At 39.8% G+C, this 20,040-nt stretch overlaps 4 protein-coding genes and 1 pseudogene across 9 annotated transcripts; 1 reads left to right on the plus strand and 4 right to left on the minus strand.

Moving 5' to 3' along the window:
* Window positions 1-2,166: 2,166 nt before the first annotated feature.
* On the minus strand, window positions 2,167-3,960 carry LOC130496839 (uncharacterized). The gene has a single exon (XM_056989396.1). The coding sequence runs from the start codon at window positions 3,958-3,960 to the stop codon at window positions 2,167-2,169; it is 1,794 nt and encodes a 597-aa protein (XP_056845376.1).
* Window positions 3,961-6,871: 2,911 nt separating this feature from the next.
* LOC130496014 (F-box/kelch-repeat protein At3g04660-like) lies at window positions 6,872-9,020 on the minus strand. Of its 6 annotated transcripts, none has more exons than XR_008935042.1 (3): window positions 8,000-9,020; window positions 7,258-7,398; window positions 6,872-7,122 (listed from the first exon to the last, which is right to left on the minus strand). XR_008935042.1 is itself a non-coding variant. In XM_056987742.1 (3 exons), the coding sequence occupies exons 1-3, from the start codon at window positions 8,982-8,984 to the stop codon at window positions 7,108-7,110; spliced, it is 714 nt and encodes a 237-aa protein (XP_056843722.1). In that variant the 5' UTR covers window positions 8,985-9,020; the 3' UTR covers window positions 6,872-7,107. The 6 variants fall into 6 exon arrangements, 5 of the variants coding, with proteins under 5 accessions (XP_056843722.1, XP_056843719.1, XP_056843720.1 ...); XM_056987742.1 differs by having other exon boundaries at window positions 7,258-7,325; window positions 8,354-9,020; XM_056987739.1 differs by having other exon boundaries at window positions 7,326-7,398.
* Window positions 9,021-11,901: 2,881 nt separating this feature from the next.
* Window positions 11,902-13,395, minus strand: LOC108807521 (uncharacterized). Its single transcript, XM_018579806.1, has one exon. The coding sequence runs from the start codon at window positions 13,393-13,395 to the stop codon at window positions 11,902-11,904; it is 1,494 nt and encodes a 497-aa protein (XP_018435308.1).
* Window positions 13,396-13,610: 215 nt separating this feature from the next.
* Window positions 13,611-16,049, plus strand: LOC108812662 (zinc finger CCCH domain-containing protein 34). The gene is given in 8 exon segments (XM_018584987.2): window positions 13,611-13,969; window positions 14,057-14,217; window positions 14,311-14,385; window positions 14,487-14,606; window positions 14,685-14,799; window positions 14,802-15,001; window positions 15,087-15,398; window positions 15,478-16,049. Coding segments are annotated over 8 exon segments (1,398 nt in total). The 5' UTR covers window positions 13,611-13,890; the 3' UTR covers window positions 15,814-16,049.
* A 22-nt stretch (window positions 16,050-16,071) lies between these two features.
* Window positions 16,072-19,990, minus strand: LOC108807520 (ISWI chromatin-remodeling complex ATPase CHR11-like; annotated as a pseudogene).
* Between the last annotated feature and the right edge of the window lie 50 nt (window positions 19,991-20,040).

Below are 20,040 nucleotides of genomic sequence, written 5' to 3' on the forward strand. Positions count from 1 at the left end.
GCTTGGAAAAAGTAATCGTGGACTTCTCGGCATTGATAGATTGGCCAGATGCAGCTTCGTATCTGTTCAGGATCGATCGTAGGGCTTCACTACTCTCTTTGGATGCTCTTATGAAGAACATGGTGTCATCCGCAAATAGAAGATGGTTTAGTCGGGGACACCCCCGAGCTATCCGAATTCCTTTCAAGGAACCGCCATCTTGTGCCTTGTTACAAAGACCGGAGAGAACCTCACTACACATTATGAAAATGTATGGTGAGAGAGGGTCACCTTGACGGATACCTCTACTCGGTATAACACTTCCTCTAGGCGAGCCGTTGATGAGGAAGGAGTATGTAACTGAAGAGACACATTGCATGATGATATTTATTAGCTTGTCGTGAAACCCGAGTCGTTGGAGGACCATCCTAATGAACTCCCACTCGAGGCGGTCGTAGGCCTTGCTCATATCGGTTTTCACCGCCATAGCACATCTCTTTTCCGCCTTTGAAGACTTTAGGTAGTGCAGTACTTCGTGGGTGATGAGGACATTGTCCGAAATTGCCCGTCCTTTCACAAAGGCTGACTGACTCTCAGAGATTATGGAGGGGAGGAGAGGTTGTAGCCGCTTGATCAGAAGTTTCGAGATGATCTTGTAATAGACATTACATAGGGCGATGGGCCTGTAGTCTGAAACCTTTTGCGGGTTTTGAACCTTCGGAATGAGTCTGATATGTGTCTCGTTAATCCCTTCCGGGATGATTCCAGTATCAAAGAAGGCCTGGATTTCGAGCACAATACCGGGTCCGATCGCTTCCCAATTCGTGTGGAAGAAGCTAGCAGAGAACCCATCTGGGCCGGGAGCTTTGTCGGCATGGATTGAGAGTACTGCTTCCTTTATTTCCAAGGCCGTTGGAGAGCTAATCAGCACTATGTTTTCCTCCTCCGAGATTTTGGGGGATAGCGCTTCCCGAATCACATCTTCCCTCTCTCCTATGGTGGCTGTAAACATGCATTCGAAGTGGTTAACGATGACCTGTGCGATTTTGTCCTCCTCATAAACCATCGCGCCTTCTGTATCTTCTATCACAGAAAATGCATTAACCCTTTTCCGGTTTCGTGATATAGCATGGAAGTACCCAGAGTTTCGGTCTCCAAGTGTCAACCATAAGACCCTGCTTCGTTGGCGCCAATGCTCTTCTTCAGCAGCATATGCTGCACTTAACTCTTCCGAGATTTTCTGAATGAGGGGTTTGTCATTGGCGGGGCATGTGAGGGCTTTGTCTAGTTGCTCTTTCTTTTCCTCGATGAGCACTCTGCTGTTCGTGTATTTGGCTTTGCTCCATTCTGAAATGGCTGATCGGATTCTTCCAATCCGATCATAGATGCTCATGTGTGCTGCTTTAGCCCATGTACTTGCAACCAGATTTTTGACTTCTTCATTGTCTTTAAGTCGGCGGTCGTATCTGAAGAGACCTTTCCTCTTCCTTTTTGCAGGTTCGAAGAAGGAGACTATGGGTTTGTGGTCAGAGCCTTCGTAGGCGAGATACTGGAGTCTAGCTGATGGGAATAATTCTGCCCACAAACTATTTGCGACCGCACGGTCAAGTCTGCATCGAACCAAATCATCTCCTCGCTGCCCTCTCCAGGAAAGGGGGTCCCCGGAGTGTTGAAGATCGTACAAATCACCTTCTGAGAGGAAGGTTCTTAGGTCTGTAAAGGAGCCTTCAGTACGCTCTGCTCCTCCTGTTTTCTCTGCACTGCAGGTGAGGTCGTTGAAATCTCCCGTTATGAACCAAGGGGCTTCACGAGAGTCAGAGAGTGAGATTAAGGAATCCCAGAAAACTCTGCGTATCTTATAGTCTGTATCACAGTAGATAAAAGAAGCATAGAAACTTTTTCCCTCAAATATAATAAGCGTATCAATATGGTTTGCATTTGAATTCAGCACTTGTAAATTAATCTCTTTTTTCCATAGCAGGGCGAGTCCGCCAGCTCCGTGCCCAGTTGGGGAGATGAGAAGGCTGTTGTCAAAGAGAAGTTGCTCTGTCTTGGAGAGGACAAAGCTGTCGGGATTTTTGGTTTCCATAAGAAACATAATGTCGGGGCCGATAGTTTTCTTCAGCTCCCGTAATCTGCGAACTGTCCGGGGATTCCCTAACCCCTGACAGTTCCAGCTCACAATCTTTAAGGACCGGGAGAAGACGGATTCTGAAAATCCATCCGCTTCCTTGTCTTCCTAGGTATCATGTTGCATATTGGCTGATTCTCCGAGTTATTGGTGGCATTGGATCTTGTCCCGGATTCCCGAGAGCCTGTTGTCCTCGGAGGTGCTCTACTGCCTGCAGGGACGTCGGAGTTGAGTCTGCGTCTTGTGGTTGTCTGTTTGGACTGTGGAACTTTCCTTCTCCTAGAGCAGGTTCCTTTGAGTAGTTGTCTTGGACTTTGCAGTACCACTCTTTTCCCGGGAGGGCGTCCTGGTTTTCTTTTTGGCGCGATCTCCTCAGTTTGTGTGTCCTTGGCGGGTTGCTCTGTTTGCTCTTGGACCGCAGGGCCTAACCGCAGAGTAGCTGGAGTTCTGGTACTCGTAGTTGAGGCTTGGATAGCAGTCTGTTTCCTCTTAAGAGAGGTCTTAACCAATTTGAGAGCATTTTCCTCAAGGGTTCCTCTGTCTTTTGCTTGTCGCAGTCGCTCTCTCCTTGCAGCACTTTCCGTAGGGTCTGCGACCTGAGTGTATTGAATCATTGTTTCTCGAACAACTTCCCTGGCTGCAGAGAGAGCCTCCTGATGTGGTGATGCAAAATTTGCTTGCTGGGGATTCCCCCTAGTTCCACCTAGCATCATATCCTTTGAAGAGCTTGATTCCTCCCTCCTAAGAGACTCTCCCCTGTTTCTTGAAGAGGGGGGAGTTGCATTGCGTTCTTCTTCTTCAATACGAGTTAGGTGTCTACGAGGGGAGGGGGAGCGTCGTTCCGGAGGAGATCGGGGGCGAGAGCTCCGATTTAGTCGTTGATGAGAGTTATCCTCGTGACTTCTTTCCCGCCACTCCATAGTTTTGTGGCTAATATGGCTTCTGTAGGAATGGTCCTGTGGGGTTCTCGCCCTTCTGTTGTCAGTGAGGTAACGACGTGCATCATGACGCCTGTCAAAGGGAGCCCTTCCAACGTATCTTTGGGGTTGGTCTTCCTTTGTCCTCGAGGCCGAGAAGCGGAAGACGTCAGAGTTATCGGGGTAGTGTTCACGAACTGGTTCCTTACGTTGGATCGATGCTTTTGATGTTTCTTCACTTTGTTTTGCAGCTTTCAGCTCATGCTTTGCCACAAGACAGTCTTTGATCTCATGGTCTAGTCGACAGCATTTTAGACAGTGTTTGTCAAGACGCTCATAGACAAACGTGACTGTCACTTCATCCCCATTGGAGTATTCAATGATAGAGCTCTTGAGTAGGGGGAGTAGACCATTGACTTGGACCCGCATTCTTACCAAGAAAGGAGTTATCTCAGCTTTTTCGAAGATCCCAATGTCTGAACCAAGTAATTCCACTGCTTCCTCAGTCCAAAGATGAACTGGTATACCCTGAATCTTTATCCAAAACGGGATAAGGGATGGGAAGGAGGGAGAAGCTGTGGGCTCCCATCGTTGCGCAATAACCAGCCATTTCGCAAAGTGGAAAGGGCGTTTTTCGAGGACAGCTAGAAGGTCCTCCTCCTTGTCGAATTGGAATTGAAAGAGTCCATTACCAAGGTCCGCACCTACTGGTCGACCATGCGCTTTCCACATATCAGTGAAGAATGGGATGAGCGACCAGACCTTTTGTACTGATTTGTTAGTGACCCTTCCGATAAGCGTGAGAGAGTGCTTGTTGATGAGGGCTGAGGTATCTGGAGCCTGGATTTTGATTCTTCCAGTACGGGGAGGTTGAGCCAACTCAGCTGAGCTTCCTTTCCCTTTCTCCTCTCTAGAAAATCTTCTTGAGGACATTTATGAAGACGGAAAGTAGCAAGTTGTACTGTAGATGAGGGTAGCTTACAGAGAGGCTGTTCTAGCCTCTGGTTTCCACGACAGAGATTGATTTGTCTCGAGAGATTCTAGGTCAAGCGACCTTAGGGATGTTAGAAGCTTGTGTGTTCGGGTTCTTTCTGTACTGGATTCCCAGTAGCCGAAGAAAGTACTTGGATGGAAGCTTAGACTGGCTTCCAAGCAGAGCGACGACCATCGGACGCCTTCATGCTCCACATTCCGGCGAAATCTACGGCGGTAGCGGTCCTCCCGACCTCGGGTCGGGGGAAGAACCCGACGGATAAAGCCTCAAGGAACTTATTAGTTCAGTGGATAATACTAGGATTGGTAAAAGATTTGAAAAAGGTTGGAAAGGTGCAGAGTTTTTTAGTCAAAAGAGGAAGTTACGCAGGGAGCAAAAGGGACGTGCCCTGGAGGGACCGTTGGGTAACGATCTCTCTTGTCAACTGTGCCTGGGAGAAACCTCTCTCTAACTTCTCTCTCTCTTACTCTTTATAAGTTGTACAGTGAAGAAACCAGAGCGTCTTGTTCTATAAGTTGAACACAAAAGCATAACTAATTTCAGAACACAACAACAAGCATAGTTAGATATTGTTAATCTAAGTTTGATATCATGAGAGAATCCTTTTCTAAATTTATAGAGATAATCTAAGAACAAGTGACAGAAAAAAAAATCTAAGAACATGAGTGAAGATATATAAACTTGTGAATGAGAGGAAGGAGAAGATGCTGGCAAAAATGGAGAACTTATAAGATTAAAGAGAAGATAAATGAGACTTTGATTTCTTTAAAAATAAACAAATTTCAGGTATATTTTACTAAGATATCGGATAGATAGTAATTGCATTGTTTTAAAACAAAGTAAATTCTTGTTGAATTTATTAAGTTAAATATTTGAATAATTATTAAGACAAAAATATATCATAATAATTTCAGATATTGAGATTGGGTAACTTAGTCATTTTACATTTACTGAAAGTGAAAGTATAGTTTTCCAAAAAAATTACACAAAAGTGTAATTTTCAAATTAAAATCTCAAATAAGAGTATTTTTCCAAATTTTCCCTTATTAATAAGCTGAAATATACATTTTAATGTGCGGTTGTCCAATGATTTTTTTTGTAAAAAATGACCGGGTCTTTTGAGCCTGTTGTTTGTAATCTTCAACTGTATCGATATTTTTATTTAGCCTATTAAATGTGTATTAGATTAGAGATAACCCAGTGTGCTATTTTAGCATATGTTAAGATTGTTGGACAGTTTTGAACGTTAACATTGGCAACAAATATAAGAAATCAAACCGAATAAGTATAAACCAAAATACTCAACAAACTGGAAAAAACATTAGAGTTTTCATATGACAATATTTGATTACAATGTTCTAGAAAAAAGATTGAACAACAAGAAGCATAGTAAGATGACCAAAAGGTTAACCACCCAGCGATCTGACAGTTTCAGAAGATGGAAACTCAATAGAAACTGAAGAATACGAAGCCATCTGAAGGGCAATTGAGACCATAGATGACACACTGAATTACAAAAATAAAGAGAAAACAGATCCAAAATGGCTGGATTTTGGGGTCATAGTCACATGCAAAAAGAGCTAAATAACACCCTAATATGATGATCACAACAACATAAGCAAAGTGAAACCCTTCCACTGGACAAAGAAGCTGAACCATAGCTACTAATCCAAAGACGATGGATAAAACCAGAAGGGATGCATGAAAAGTTTGGAAGTTGTAGATGGTAAAATAGATGATGGGAAAGAGTACCGAAGGTACAAAAGTTCTTACCCATCGGTCAGCCTTGCCAACTGGAGTTGGAGGTTCACAGAAAATAGATTTGATGATGTCAATCACATAAAAAAACACGAAAATCATTCCCAGACACTTCTTGTAACCCACATGATCGCCATCAATCTGCATCCCTTTCACAGTTCCGAAAACACAAAGAACAGCCAGTATAATCCAACATTTTCTGGTAACTGGATCATTCACACCAAAAACTACTGATCTCTCAGGAATTTTCGCCCTTTTTTGTTTCCTTGTTTTCTTTCTTGCCATTTTTTTTTGGAAATACTAGTAGATGTTGGATAATAACCTGCAATGGTGGAGAAAAGGCCTTTAAAATAGGCTTTGCCGATGTAAGAAATGGTAAATAATTATTATTTTGTTTTGGTTAAAGCTTTTCAAGCTGGAAGATGTGGCGATGGGGATATGGATTCAACAATTCAACCAGACAGTAAAAAGAGTGATGTACATGAATGACAAAAGGTTTCATAATAGTGGTTGTAAACCAAATTACATTCTTGTTCATTACCAAACTCCTCGGCTAGTTTTGTGTGTGTGGGAGAAGCTGCAAAAGGAGAGCCAATCTGTTTGCTGCGAATAGATATCTCAATCTTGTTTCAAAGACTGAGACTTTGATGAAAGGAAGTATGGAAACCTTGTATAAGATGTGTCATGTCAAAAATAGTGTGGTTGTCCAATGATTTTTATTGTAAAAGAAAATGACCGAGTCTTTTGATCTTTTGTTTGTTATCTTCAACAGTTTATTTTTCACACCCGTTGAAAACGTCCCCAACAGTTTTGTGTGAAAAAAATAGCTTTCTGTTGGCTAGACGGATCTTCATCATCATTTTGGTTGCATTTTGAGCTTTGTTAGATTAAGAAGCAAAACACCTTGATGTAGATAAGTATTGCAAAGCTCACAGTAACTTCATCGGTTTCCACTTGAGGGATAAATAAGTTTTATCTAAGAGCCAGATAGGCAGATAGTAGTAGTTTAAGACTCTTCCTTATTATTTGAACTTCCGACATCTTATGCAACCATCTGATCATGTCGAGAATATGGATATGCAACACCAAATATAATGTTCATCTTAAAATAAGAAAATCAAATGTAGAACAGCCAGGTTTACTATACACAAAACTACAATCTGTCTGAGATCTTCAATGAAAAGCAACAAAAAAAGAAAAAGAATTAACTTAGATTTGACAGAACATAGGACTCTCAACATGATCAAAATAGACTTCCATGTAATCAGAGGGACTTCCAAATTCTCTAACCGCAACTTTTTGGACTTTGTTTTCCTTGAGGCCAAAAGTTAAGACTGAAGAGACTGAAACAGACAAGAGCAAGAAGAGTGTGTTGGTTGTTGGAGATGAGGATAGAGTTTCTTCTCTATTGTAGATAATATATGATGCTGCCTCATCATCTAAGCGCAAGCGATGAACATAGAAAGCTTAGAACTTACGTAGATAAGAATGGACTCTATGAAAGACAAGAAAAAATACTTGTGTTTCTTCATGTTTATGACCAAACCTTCACAACAAGAAGTTTCCGAGTAAATCAGCTCTATGAACCGCGAGTTTGTTTGTAAGCAAGGGAGAGAAGACTTGATTATACATGAAGTAAGACCAAATGTTTTGCCAAAAAAAAAAGAGAAAAAATGTTAGAACAAATGGGCACAAAGCAAGTTCAAAGGCAACTAAAATGATTATACATTAATTGTTAGTAGTTGTTATCTGACTGCTCGTTAAAGCTATCTTTCCGCTCTAATTACAAAACTGTTCTACAAGTTAGATCGTCTTCATGTAACATATGTTTCCTCCTTACTCATCCTTTTCGAAAGGAAAGGTCCAAATAAAAACTAAAAATAAAAATGTACATGGATGGATGGATATCCAACTATAGCGAACACCAAATCTAATGTTCATCTTCAAATAAGAAAGTCAAATGTAGAATAGGCAGGTTTACTATACAAAAAACTACAATCTGTCTGAGACCTTCAATGAAAAGCAACAAAAAAAGAAAAGGATTAACTTAGATTTGACAGAACATAGGACTCTCAAGATGATCAAAATAGACTTCGATGTAATCATAGGGACTTCCAAATTCTCTAACCAGAACCTTTTGGGTTTTGTTTTCCTTGAGATTGTAACTGATAAAAAAGAACGGCACCCTATCGGAAGAGAAAGGTGAGAATATAAGCTCACCAGTACTAACTGTACCCCTGAACCTGAAACTACGGTTTTTTCCAACTAATTCTTGCCAAGAAGGAACAACGATTGAAACTTTAGACCATTGTTGCTTAGTGGCATCTTCTAGAACCCACAAGTGAACTTCACCGTCAGCGGTAGGCCAACTAGTTATAGCTACCTTTCCATTGTAGTTCACTATGCAAGGATTATCCTCAGGCAACTTAACGACATTAAACTCTTCAGATATCAGATCGAAGCTTATCAAGGATGCATCATTTTTTATCCAAGCATAATAATACAGTACCCCATTTAAACATATCCCTTTATTAGTAAGTAAAGAAGGAGTTAAAGGAAGATGAGGATGCTTACACTCAACCATTCTCCATTTTTTTTGGTCTCCTCCTAGAGTGTACACTTGATGATCTTCAGCCACAACTTGTGATTCACGTTTTTGACGACCACGTAGTACTGTCAGGCACAACACTTTGTATGCATCATTCACTGGATCATACCCAAAAAAGGATAACACACCTCTTCTTGTAGTTTTGAGTCTAGGCAACGTTAAGAATTGGCCCGTGGTAGGGTTACCTATCATCACTCTAGAACCCATTTGACGGCAGATCAAGCCGCGGATTGGTGGAGAAAAAGCATGGACATGGTTCTTCTTCTTCTTATCTGGAGTTATGCTTACCCTATGACGGTCATAAGATGGATCAACCTGGGAAAATGAATGTAAGAACTGCACTGGCATGTAGGCGCAGAAGACTGTGAAAAGAAGCCGAGGTGAAGATCGAGCCTGCAGGTACTGAGTGATAAAACGTTTGCCACTGATTACGGATAACCATTGTTTTGAAACGAAGACAAGACTAGCTACAGATTTGGTCGGAACTTTCAAGAGAATCTCTACGATTAGATCCAGAGGAATAATCGAAAACGGATCGTTTTCATCTTCTTTCAACGTAAGACATTGTATCGTCTCCTTCCTCTTGACCCTCTTCATGGTTCTATATCTTTTAGACCGAAAACAAAACGAAACCCTAATACTGTATATATATTTACCAAGTTAGGAGATTTGCAAATAAGACCCTCACTTTTCACGGCCATTCCAATTCCTGTCTTTGTATTCAAGTATTTCTTTGCAATCTGGTGTTTAATATTTGGGAAACTGCAAGGTTAGCCTCTTTTTTTTTAAATAACAGAAAAGTCGTTCGTTGTGCAATGAAAATACAATTTTGTTTTTGAATTAAGATAAATAGATGCTTAATTAATCTTGTTCACAAACTTTCTTAAAAAAAGGGATTGTTATAAATATATAAATACACAAGTTTAGAATTGAACATATGTAGATTGTAGACGGTTATAATTAAAAGCTATATGACGATAAGTACACAAACTCTAATAATGTTTGTTTTTATTTTTGTCTTTTATTTTTAAGATTCACTGTATTTGCTAATGTTTCCTTAATTTGTTAAAATCCAATAAAATATGTATACACTTGCATTAGAAAGGTGCGGGACAAACTTCTCATAGGCTACCACAGTGCATTAGAAAGTGAGCTACACGCCCTGTTATTTGCAATGATGCACTGTTGTGGAGTCAAGGTTATAATGGCTAAGTAACTCATCTTAAAGAAGAAAGTTTGTCTTATGAGTTGAGTTGATTATCTCATTAGCTTTGTGACCCATCTTAAAGAAGAAAGTTTGTCTTATGAGTTGAGTTGATTATCTCATTAGCTTGTATCGTTATATGTGTGTATATTATTGAAAAGTTCAGCTTTGTGACTCATCTTAAAGAAGAAAGTTTGTCTTATGAGTTGAGTTGATTATCTCATTAGCTCACAACTTTTGAAATTCTAAGATATGAAGTTTCTAAGCGGCTCACTAGCACAACAGTACTTCTTCTCCTAACGTGTATGTTTTAATGGCTGAATAGAATTTTAGGTGAGCAACACTTGGTGATACGAATGTCGATGCTCAAAGATTAATATTGTAGCACCGTTGAACATAACCATGGTGATCATAACAGATACAGTAGTTCTCCATGTTGATCATTTGGATTGGTTCATCTGTTTTTTCATTGTTACTTTTTACGTTCCTTTTATATACTTCATAATGAATTTTGTTTGCAAACTCTCTAACTCATAATTTTTACGCCACAACTTTCAAGGCATAGCCTTATGAGACCTTCATCTATTGGTGTCCAATCTACTGGTGCAACCCAACAAAGCTTGCATGCAACTAATCAACCGTGGTTATCATCTTCAGCGCAAGGGAAAACGCATTTGGCACCCCCTTGGCTCCTTCGTATAAATAATACCTCCATGCAACAACGATCTCATATTTGCTGTTTAATCAATGTGTCCAAAGTAGCTTCCTAACGCCTTTGATTCATTGCTTTGATGATTATTTGCAGCTAACAACAGATATTCACAGAGAGAGAATTCCCGCTGTAAGCTTTTAAGTTAAAAGCACACATGATGTAATTAGCCACCAATATCAATACTGGCCGTTCGATTGGTCATTTTATGACCAAACCCATTTGACTTCTTTAAGTGATGTAAGCAAAGTCATCGTTTCATTCCTTGCAAATTCTACATTATTTCACGCAAATTAATGTTTTCAAATTTTTCTAAAATAATTGGAACTCCAAATGGCCACTGTGATATAGTTGACATTACAGTAGCATTATTTACTAAATATAGTAATTGTAGACCCAATCACGAGTGACGTAAGAAAGTTGCAGTTTCCTGAAATATATATACTTTCATACTAGGTGTTTTCCTGCACCATGTGCATTAAGAAATTTTTCAAAATTTAATTTATATTTAAAAATAAAGTTTATTCAATAATATAAAATTTATTATTTTTTACCAGTATTTAGATATAGATTTGATTTAGTTAAATATTTAATTAAGGTAAAATGGTTTTTTTTTAAATATATATTGAAGAATATATATGTATATATTTAAATAATAATCTTAGATAGTATTTTCTATCTATTTATATTGGTTAAATATATTAAATCAATTTGTATGTTTTTCACAAATTAGATCAATTTGTATAAAACTAAAAAAATGATATAAAATTGTATAATTATCAAAAATTTAAACTAAACAATATTCATAAAATTTGTAGATATATAAGAAACTAATGATTATACGTTTAGAAATCTATTTTTTTAATGTAGCAATTTCGAAAGCTTTAGTAATCAAATTGTATAACTATAGAAAATAAAATAAAATAACATTTTGAAATTTGTAATTTTATATATGAATATATTTATTTAATAGATGACATATGAGATATTACCATATTTAAAAAAATTTACCAAAAATAAATACCAATGTTAAATGTAATGTATGAGTTATTACCATATTCTAAAAAGTTTACCTAAAATATAATCAATAATAAATGGAATAATCCATGTCATATTTTTCTAGAAGCCATGTCATCAATTTTATTAGCCATGTCATCATTCTTTTGTGAAACTGATTGTAGAGAAGACATGTGGCAAAATCACTTCTCAAATATAGTCTAGGGGATAGTTAAACTAGAAACAAACTTGGCCATACAGAAACTTCTTACAATCTAGTACAGTATTTATACACACACTAAAATCTAATCAACGTCCCTTTCCTATACATTAATGTACGAATAAACAACAAATAAAATAAGTCAAGATCTGTAGACTTAAATTGTTGAAAGTACTACCCAATATGTCAGCCTAGTGATTGGAGGTAAAGCTTTTCTATAAATATTTAACCAGGGTATAAGCTTGATACACTAATTAGAAAAATTATACAACCAAATTTTTTTCAAAGAAATATGATTTTTGATATTTTTCTTTTTTTTCTGAGCAACCAACATATATTAAGATTAAAAAAGACACTGGGCCGAAAGAGAGCCCAGGCCCGTAGTTCAGACAAATAAAACACGGAAGCGAAGAGCCCGTTTAGCCAACTCATCGGCTTTACAGTTTTCGGGTCGAGGAATAAAGCAGAAAGAAATAGAAACAAATGCCGAAGAAAGCTGCTTGATATCAGAGATGATACCGAAGAGTTCTTTGATGTGGAGTTTGTTATTGATAGCTCTGATGAGCGTTTGACAATCTGAGAAGAAGCTGATGTTTGTGATGTCCAGATCAGCTGCAGCCAGAATTCCCGATCTGATCGCGATCGCTTCCGCCATGAGAGGAGATGCGACATTGGCGATGGATAGAGAGCTTTCCCGTGGAGGTGTTTCTGTTGATTCGGTGATGATCCAGGCGATTCCTGCCTTCTTTGATGTGGAGTCCCAAGATGCGTCTGTGAAGCAAGTAGCACCTGCCCTTCTTCGATCTGCATGTTTTCCTTGGGGGGCTGGGAGAGCCGGGAGTTTGATGGGTTGGCGATGCGCTTGTGCTTGGATCCATTCGCGTGCTGCTATTAGTCCTCGTAACATGACCTCACTCGCTGTTTGGCTTTTTCCTTCAAATATCAGACGGTTCTTCGCTGTCCAAATGGCCCAACATATCCAAGGGAGTATTGTCGACGAGATACCTGATGGAGGGAGGCAAGTAGCGTTTCTGAATTTTATCATCACCGCTTTGAAGTCATCTGTAGTAGCTATAGGAATTGCATTGGCGAGTGGTGTCTGATCCCACACTTTCTGAGCGAAGGAGCATTGGAAGAAGAGGTGGACCGGCGTTTCCAGAGAGCCACATCTGCAGCAGTTCGCATTTGATAGTATTCCTCTACTGCGTAAGTTTTCTCCCACTGGGATTGCTCTTCTTACGATAGACCATAGGAAGACTCTGAGCTTTGGGGAACATTGCGAGTTCCAGATGTCCTTAACCCAACTAAACTCACTGGCGTTTGTGATACTGTTAGGAAGAGAAGGAGGAACTCTTGGCGCTTGAAGGGAGGCCCTGTATCCAGATTTTGTTGTGTAGATGCCTGACTGTAGCGGTTGCCACACAAAGATGTCTTCAGTTCCCAAGGAGCTAGGTCTTAGGAGGTGGATTTGCTCACTCAGCTGAGGTAAGAAATCATTGATTCTCTGTGTATTCCACTTGAGATCATCTGTTAGCAGATCGGAGACCCTTAGGTCTAGGGCGTCTATTTGTACTGGTCTAAATGGCTTGATGTCTGTGTCTAGAGATATCCATGAGTCTTTCCAAACTCGTGTTGATTGACTGTTGCCTATTGCTTTGCCCAGGTGTTCCCGTAGAAGATTCCTACCATGAAGTACACTGCGCCACCCGTGGGAGCATGAAGAAGGTAACTCCACCTCTAGGAAGTTCTTTTTGTGACAGTACTTCCCTTTAAGAACTCTAGCTAATAGGCAGTTAGGAACAGTGGTTATTCTCCAAGCCAGTTTTGCAAACAGTGCTTGATTAAACCGTTGAATGTCTCTCATGCCTATTCTTCCCATAGCTTTAGGTTTTGCTAGGTTGTCCCATGAAACCCAGCACATACCTTTTTTATCTTCCGAATCGTCCCACCAGAAGCGGGTAAGTGCTGACTGTATCCTTTTGATATTTTTCTAAATGATAAGAAAAATAGAAAATAAGTAAAAATAAAGAGAAGTGACCAATGCTATGCTTGGCGCGTATATTAACCACCACCGGCAAAACACCCACGAAAGATGCGACCACGCATAAAGAAAGCTCAAAAATTAAAACCTTTTGTAATAAAAGGAAAATCGAAGCCGTAAAAGAAAATTAATTTTGTCTTGAGTTCTGTTTCTTCTTGTAGCTTTGAAGCTAGAGAGAGAGATCAAGTGAGTGAGAGTGGTGTGGAAGCAAAATACACGATCTGCCCCTTTTTTTTTTATTCTTCGATCGGAGCTTTCAGACATTCCGACAAAAGCAAATAAAAGGCTTCTTCTTTTGTTTCCGGGAGAGATTTGTCTCCCTCTGTTTAGAAAATGGAGAGGTACGGTCGCGCCGGCGAAGAAGGGTCGCGATCGGATCCGTCGATTCAGTGGACCTCTCATGGAGTTGAAGGTAATGTCTTTCTTAAATGCAAGGTCTTGATTAGCTTTCTGAGATTAAAAGGACTCTGTTTTTGAAAAAAAATGCGTGTTTTTGTAGCTTCGATGACGCGTTTAGTGTTGAGCGGCGGCGGAGCTGGAGGAGGAGGAGAATCGTACCCGGAGCGATCCGATGAGCCTGATTGTATTTATTACTTGCGAACCGGTGTCTGCGGTTATGGGTCAAGATGTCGGTTTAATCACCCGCGAGATCGTGGAGCTGTAAATAAAGTTTCCTAATTTTGATTAAGTCACTGAGATCAGATCGTTGAATCAGTGATTTAGTTATTGACTATTGTTGAATTGGTGTTTTAGGTTATTGGAGGTGTGAGAGGAGGAGGAGGAGGAGATGGTGCTTTACCGGAGAGGATGGGACATCCGGTTTGCCAGGTTTTGTAAATTATTCAACTCTCTGTTTCTATTTGTCTGTTAAGGAAGTTGTGAGTTTTAGTTTGTTTTTTCTTTCTTTCTTTCTCTTTGTTGTTGCTCAGCATTTTATGAGAACGGGGACATGTCAGTTCGGTGCTTCTTGCAAGTACCATCATCCTAGACAAGGAGGTGGTTCTATTGCGCCTGTCTCTTTAAGTTATTTGGGATATCCATTACGCCCGGTTTGTGTTCTTTCATCTCTCCATCCACACATTGTATTGTATCTTCTCTTACAAGCTCTTTTGTAATTTTGATTACAGGGAGAGAAAGAGTGCTCTTATTACATGAGAACCGGTCAGTGTAAATTTGGTTTGACCTGTAGATTCAACCATCCAGTTCCATTGGGCGTACATGGACAACAACCTCAGCAGCAGCAGCAGCACAGCCGCAGATGCATTCTGTATATCCAACTCTTCAATCTCAATCCATGCCTTCATCTCCTCAACAATATGGTTTAGTTTTGTCAAGACCTTCTCTTTTACCTGGTTCGTATCTTCCAAGTCATTACGGTTCTCCTCCTCCTCCGATGGTTATGCCTCCGGGAATGGTTACATACCCTAGTTGGAATCCATACCAGGTATTATTATTTCTATATCAAACGCCTTCAACTCATTTGTTATCTTTTTGTTAGCTAAATGAATCAGTTTTTTTTTTTTGATTAGGCTTCTATAACTGCAATGCCTTCTCCTGGAACACAACCCTCTATTGGATCAAGCTCTGTTTATGGAATGGCGTCTTTATCTCCTCCAGGGACTGCTTATACAAGAGCATACCAATCTGGTGGGCCTTCTTCCTTGACTACCTCAACAGAACAACAGTCTTTTCCTCAGCGACCTGATCAACCTGAGTGTCAATACTTCATGAGAACCGGAAACTGTAAGTTCGGATCTTCGTGTAGATACCATCATCCTCTAGACGCAGCTCAACCTAAAACTGGTGTTGTCCTCAGCTCCAGTGGCCTTCCACTTCTTCCCGTAAGTCTTTCTCTATGGACACAGAATAAATCTTTTTGCTAGTTTTGAGAGGACATTCTCAATACATGTTTCGACACAGGGCGTAGCGCAATGCACTCACTTTGCGCAACACGGAATCTGCAAGTTTGGACCGGCGTGTAAGTTTGATCACTCGATGAGTTCTTCACTTAGCTACAGCCCGTCTGCTTCTTCTCTAACCGAGATACCTGTTGCTCCATACCCAATCGGATCATCCTCACTCAGCGGCGCATCAGCTCAAGTAAGTTCGAGCAATGAACCCACCACAGAGGCTGTGACTGCTGTAGTTTCTCCTCCAACAGTCGTCAGTGGCTTGAGCCTTGAAAAGCCAGCTGACACTAGTGTTGACTCTTCTAGCGTCAATAGCAGCATAGAAGCTAAGACTTCTTCAAATTAAAACAAAAGAGAGAAGAATACATACTCTGATTCTTCGTGAACTTAAACAACATTAAGAAAAGAGAAGATTATTTTTGGGGTCTGAGATTTGATGGAAGCAGAGAGAAACCAAAACCAAAGCTTCTGTCATATACCATTTGTCCATATATAAATAGATTCTCTCTCATACGGCCATCTCTCTTGTTTTTTTCTTTCTTGAACAACGATTACTACTAATAAATGGCCTTATTCACGCCACACTAGTTCCTGAAGCATATAATGACTAAACCATACAAATTATATAGTTAATTCCAGGACAATATTCACCAGACCAGATTCAAATTCACCTACTCTGTTTCAGATTAACCTTAGTTTAATTCTACAACAGAAGCTTAACTGAGCTCAGCTAATCATCTCAGAAGCTTTCGCTTTTTCAATGATGGACTCTCACTTTGTTGCCTTCCTAAAGGTCGCTTTGATGGTGTTGCACTCTTCAAAAAGATATAAACAGAAAGTATAAGCATCCAGAGGAATCTAATAAAAGAGATAACAACCATATAAGTTAACATTTTTTTACCTTTGCGAGCTTCTTCTCTTTACGGCCTTGCCTCTCTCTCTCATCGAACTCTTGGTTCTCCTTTTCAACCAGTCGAATCAGAGTGTCGCATCTTCTAGCGAGTACCATGAAACGGTCGCACTATTCATTGTACAGCTTATCTTTGTTCTGACCATACTGAATCTTCAGTTCCAGCCAAGGGTTTCTGTAGCGATCAAGTTTCTTCCCTATGGCTTTCATGATTTCCTCTTTCCTACAGATTCTTGCCTCTCCCCTCTCAATGTTCTTAAGGATCCTATCGTAGTCTGCAGATTCTCAGAGGGGGGAATGTGAGCTTAAGCTCCTTCTTGAGGTAGCGTCTAAAGTGTGCTGTGTTACATACCGTTCAGCTCCTTGTATCGCTCTTTGAATACTTGGGCATATCTTTCAACTTCTTCCTCTGTTTTACCTTCCATCTCGGCGGCAATGCTTTTGATGTCGTTGCGGCCATACTTCTCACAAGCCCTGAGGAAACTGTTGAAGTCTCTTCTGCTCCATGTTGAGAAGCCCTGGAGATTAACAATCAACTAAATAAGGCCCAACGAATCAAAATGTCTTAAGACACCTTTAACATAAAACATATTCACTTTACCTCCTCCAGTAAACCCTCCTTTTCTTCTACTTCTTCAGCAGTTAAGGGATCTCCACCTTCAAACAGAAATGTCTCAATCAGTAATGGACTCGCTGGAAAAAAAATGTTAGCAAAGTGGCACAAACTGAGCTTGACCTTCTGGTTCTTCTACATCAACAGTGTCTTTCAGCTGATTTTTCTGATGTGTTTGCTGAAACCAAAGCGAAGCAAGTTGATTTTACTAGTCGAAAACTCGCTCCTAAGAACAACAAACCAGCGAGAAGTATTTCATTTAAAGAGCCCTACCATGAGATAGCGAACTTCCTTTTCATACAGCTCGGTCAACCTCTGAGTGTTGAAGAACTGGAAATCGTGCCTGTGGGATGGACAAGAAATTAGATTTATAGGGTAAAAAAATACCATCTAGACAGGGAAAGGCAGTCACAGATGCATAGTGTTTATTTAGGTGCTTACAACTGTGGCATGCGCGGAATTCTAGGCTCTTTAGGTTTCGCTGGAGCACCTTGTTCGCAGTATTCAAATTCAGAGTAGCTAAAGATACAGATAAAGCAAAAGGGATTTTTCTGTTAGGTAAAGTTTAAGAAGACAGACAAAATAGGACTGGACATAGTATGGGTAAAAACAGTAGATTTAATTTTCAGTCCTCTTTGTCTGTCTTCTTAAACTTTACCTAACAGAAAAATCCCTTTAATGCAGATTTAATTTAATTTTCAGTAGTGCAGATCATAACTCATAATTAGGGTATGACATGAAAGCACAAACTAAACAATAAATATACAAGACTTACCTTATTGTCATCATCAAAATCATAGAAGTCAGCACCTGTGACAAATAGGACGATTAGTTATCCAAAATATTACATTAATAACACAACAGAAACAATCAAGGTCAAGAACACCCTTACTGTCATCCATTTTAAACTGTATAGCATCTTCTGTGAATTTCTTCATTTTGGCATCAAGTTCAGCTGTTGCCTCCTCTCCTTTGGCAATGATTCTATCGATATCCTCGTCTGTGATTGTGCTATCTTTAGAACTGAACACCATCTCAGCACCATATCTTACCATTTGAAGCAACTCATCCTTGTTGACAGCTACATATAGTAAAAATAAAATTAATAACGTCAGAGATGAATCATTGCTTTTTGCAATCTCGTTATAGAAAACTTACTTTTCTGCTCTGCCAGTCGTCCTTGTTGAATAACCAGAGCATCACGCGCCAACTTCTTGTAAGCTCTCTCAATTACTTTCTCCTCAATAGCAGACTGAAAACGACCAATACGTAATTAATCCAAACAGTCATAGTTTGTTCTTACTTGCCATACAAGGAATGAATATCAACCTCAGTGCAGAATCGAAACACTTGAACTTCTTTCTTTTGACCAATCCTATGGGCACGATCCTGGGCTTGCAAGTCGACTTGCGGGTTCCTGCCAAAAATCCACCAGACTCGTCAAAACTGAAGAGAGTACTCAAAATCTACAATGGACATGATAAGACTTACCAGTCACTAGCATAAAGAATCAAAACATCTGCAGTAGCAAGATTGATACCAAGCCCTCCTGCTCTAGTAGATAACAAGAAAACAAATTTCTCACTTCCTGGCTTGTTGTATTTCCATCAATTCGGCAATATAGATAACCACGATACATTAAATAATCCTCAAGAATATCCAAAAGTCTTGTCATCTGACATAATGCTAGAACAACGGTCAGAGTTCAAATAAGGAAAGGAATCAGAAAAGATGAACGTGAGAAGCAATTATCTCCAGCTGTTCTGTAGAATCACGTTCCTTCAACTTAGGAAGCAATTTATCCAAGAGAACCATCTTACCTGGAAACAAAAACATAAAATGGTTAAAAAAACATGTGCACATACATCTGAAGGATATAGTTTGAATGCTAGTCTTACCAGCATTTGATATGAGGTGATCTCCTGTGGTATATGGGGGACCAGGCTCTGCACCCTGGAAGAGATAAGGGTGATTACAGCATTTACGCAGTTGCGTTGCAATGTTTAGCAGACGTTTGCGTTCTCCACCAGCATTAACTGCTTCAAGATCTTTCTGCAGTAAAGCCTTGTATTATTGTTTTTGCATCTGAGACATGCCAACTTTAAGTATCGTCTCCTTCTTTGGTGGCAAACCTTTCTCAACATCTGACTTTCGTCTTCGTAGAAGAAATGGTCGAAGGACCTAAAACAATACAGGAAAGTGATTAGCCTAACAATTAAGACGAGATAAACTGGATAGCAGCAATAAGTAAGTAAATACATACCTTGTGGAGTTGTTGAACAACTTCCTGCTGGTCATTCTCGCCAGAAATTTGAAACCATTCATCAAAAGTCTCTGCCGAACTTAAGATCTCAGGCAGTAGAAAATTGAGAAGGGCCCACAGTTCATGGAGATTGTTCTGCGTATACGAAGAAAACATAAGGTACAAAGGAATAGAACACAAAACAAAGAGTACAAACGGAATCAATTGCATCCAACACACCTTCCTTTCGCCTTCTTCTGAGAAGAACATGGATCAACTTTGGCAAAATGTGCAAACAACTCAGTTTGCTGCAGAAGATACTTCAATCTCCCTTTCCCCTTATTGTTCTAAATCCATTTAAACAAAATCAGATTCCTTAATTGATAGAAAACAATTCACTTCAAGCAAAAACACGCACCATATCAGCATCTATAGAAGCATTCTGAGAATCAAGCATCTCCTGAATCTTCTGCATATCCCTAAGCGTTTACTGATCTCAACCTTCTCATCATCCTCCTCCTCTTCATCCTAAACACTAACACAATGAAGCTAAATCACCAACCGTTCAATCAAAGATTTGGTACACAATCGAAAACGCTTTACCTCGTAATCATCCTCAACAGGGACACCGAGACTGGCGCAGCTTCTTCTTCGTCGGAATCAGAAGATCGAGTAACGGCCTCGAGCTCCTCCTCGTCTTCTTCGGAAGAGAGATCGTCGTCGCGATTCGAGATTTTCGCCTTAGGGTAAAGTGAAAGTTAGAGAGCCCAGGGTTAATTGATGATGACCGTTGATTTATGGTAGCAAA

This window comes from Raphanus sativus, chromosome 6 (genome assembly GCF_000801105.2).
Source record: "Raphanus sativus cultivar WK10039 chromosome 6, ASM80110v3, whole genome shotgun sequence".
Lineage (NCBI taxonomy): Eukaryota > Viridiplantae > Streptophyta > Magnoliopsida > Brassicales > Brassicaceae > Raphanus > Raphanus sativus.

Excerpts from the sequence above, each read along its gene's own strand:
- LOC130496839 (XM_056989396.1), bottom strand. The coding sequence starts at position 3,960 with ATGTCCTCAAGAAGATTTTCTAGAGAGGAGAAAGGGAAAGGAAGCTCA.
- LOC130496014 (XM_056987738.1), bottom strand. The coding sequence starts at position 8,984 with ATGAAGAGGGTCAAGAGGAAGGAGACGATACAATGTCTTACGTTGAAA. Across the intron at positions 7,123-7,999 it reads CAGGGGTACAGTTAGTACTG|TCTCTTCAGTCTTAACTTTT; the intron begins GTGAGCTTATAT and ends TGTCTGTTTCAG.
- LOC108807521 (XM_018579806.1), bottom strand. The coding sequence starts at position 13,395 with ATGGGAAGAATAGGCATGAGAGACATTCAACGGTTTAATCAAGCACTG.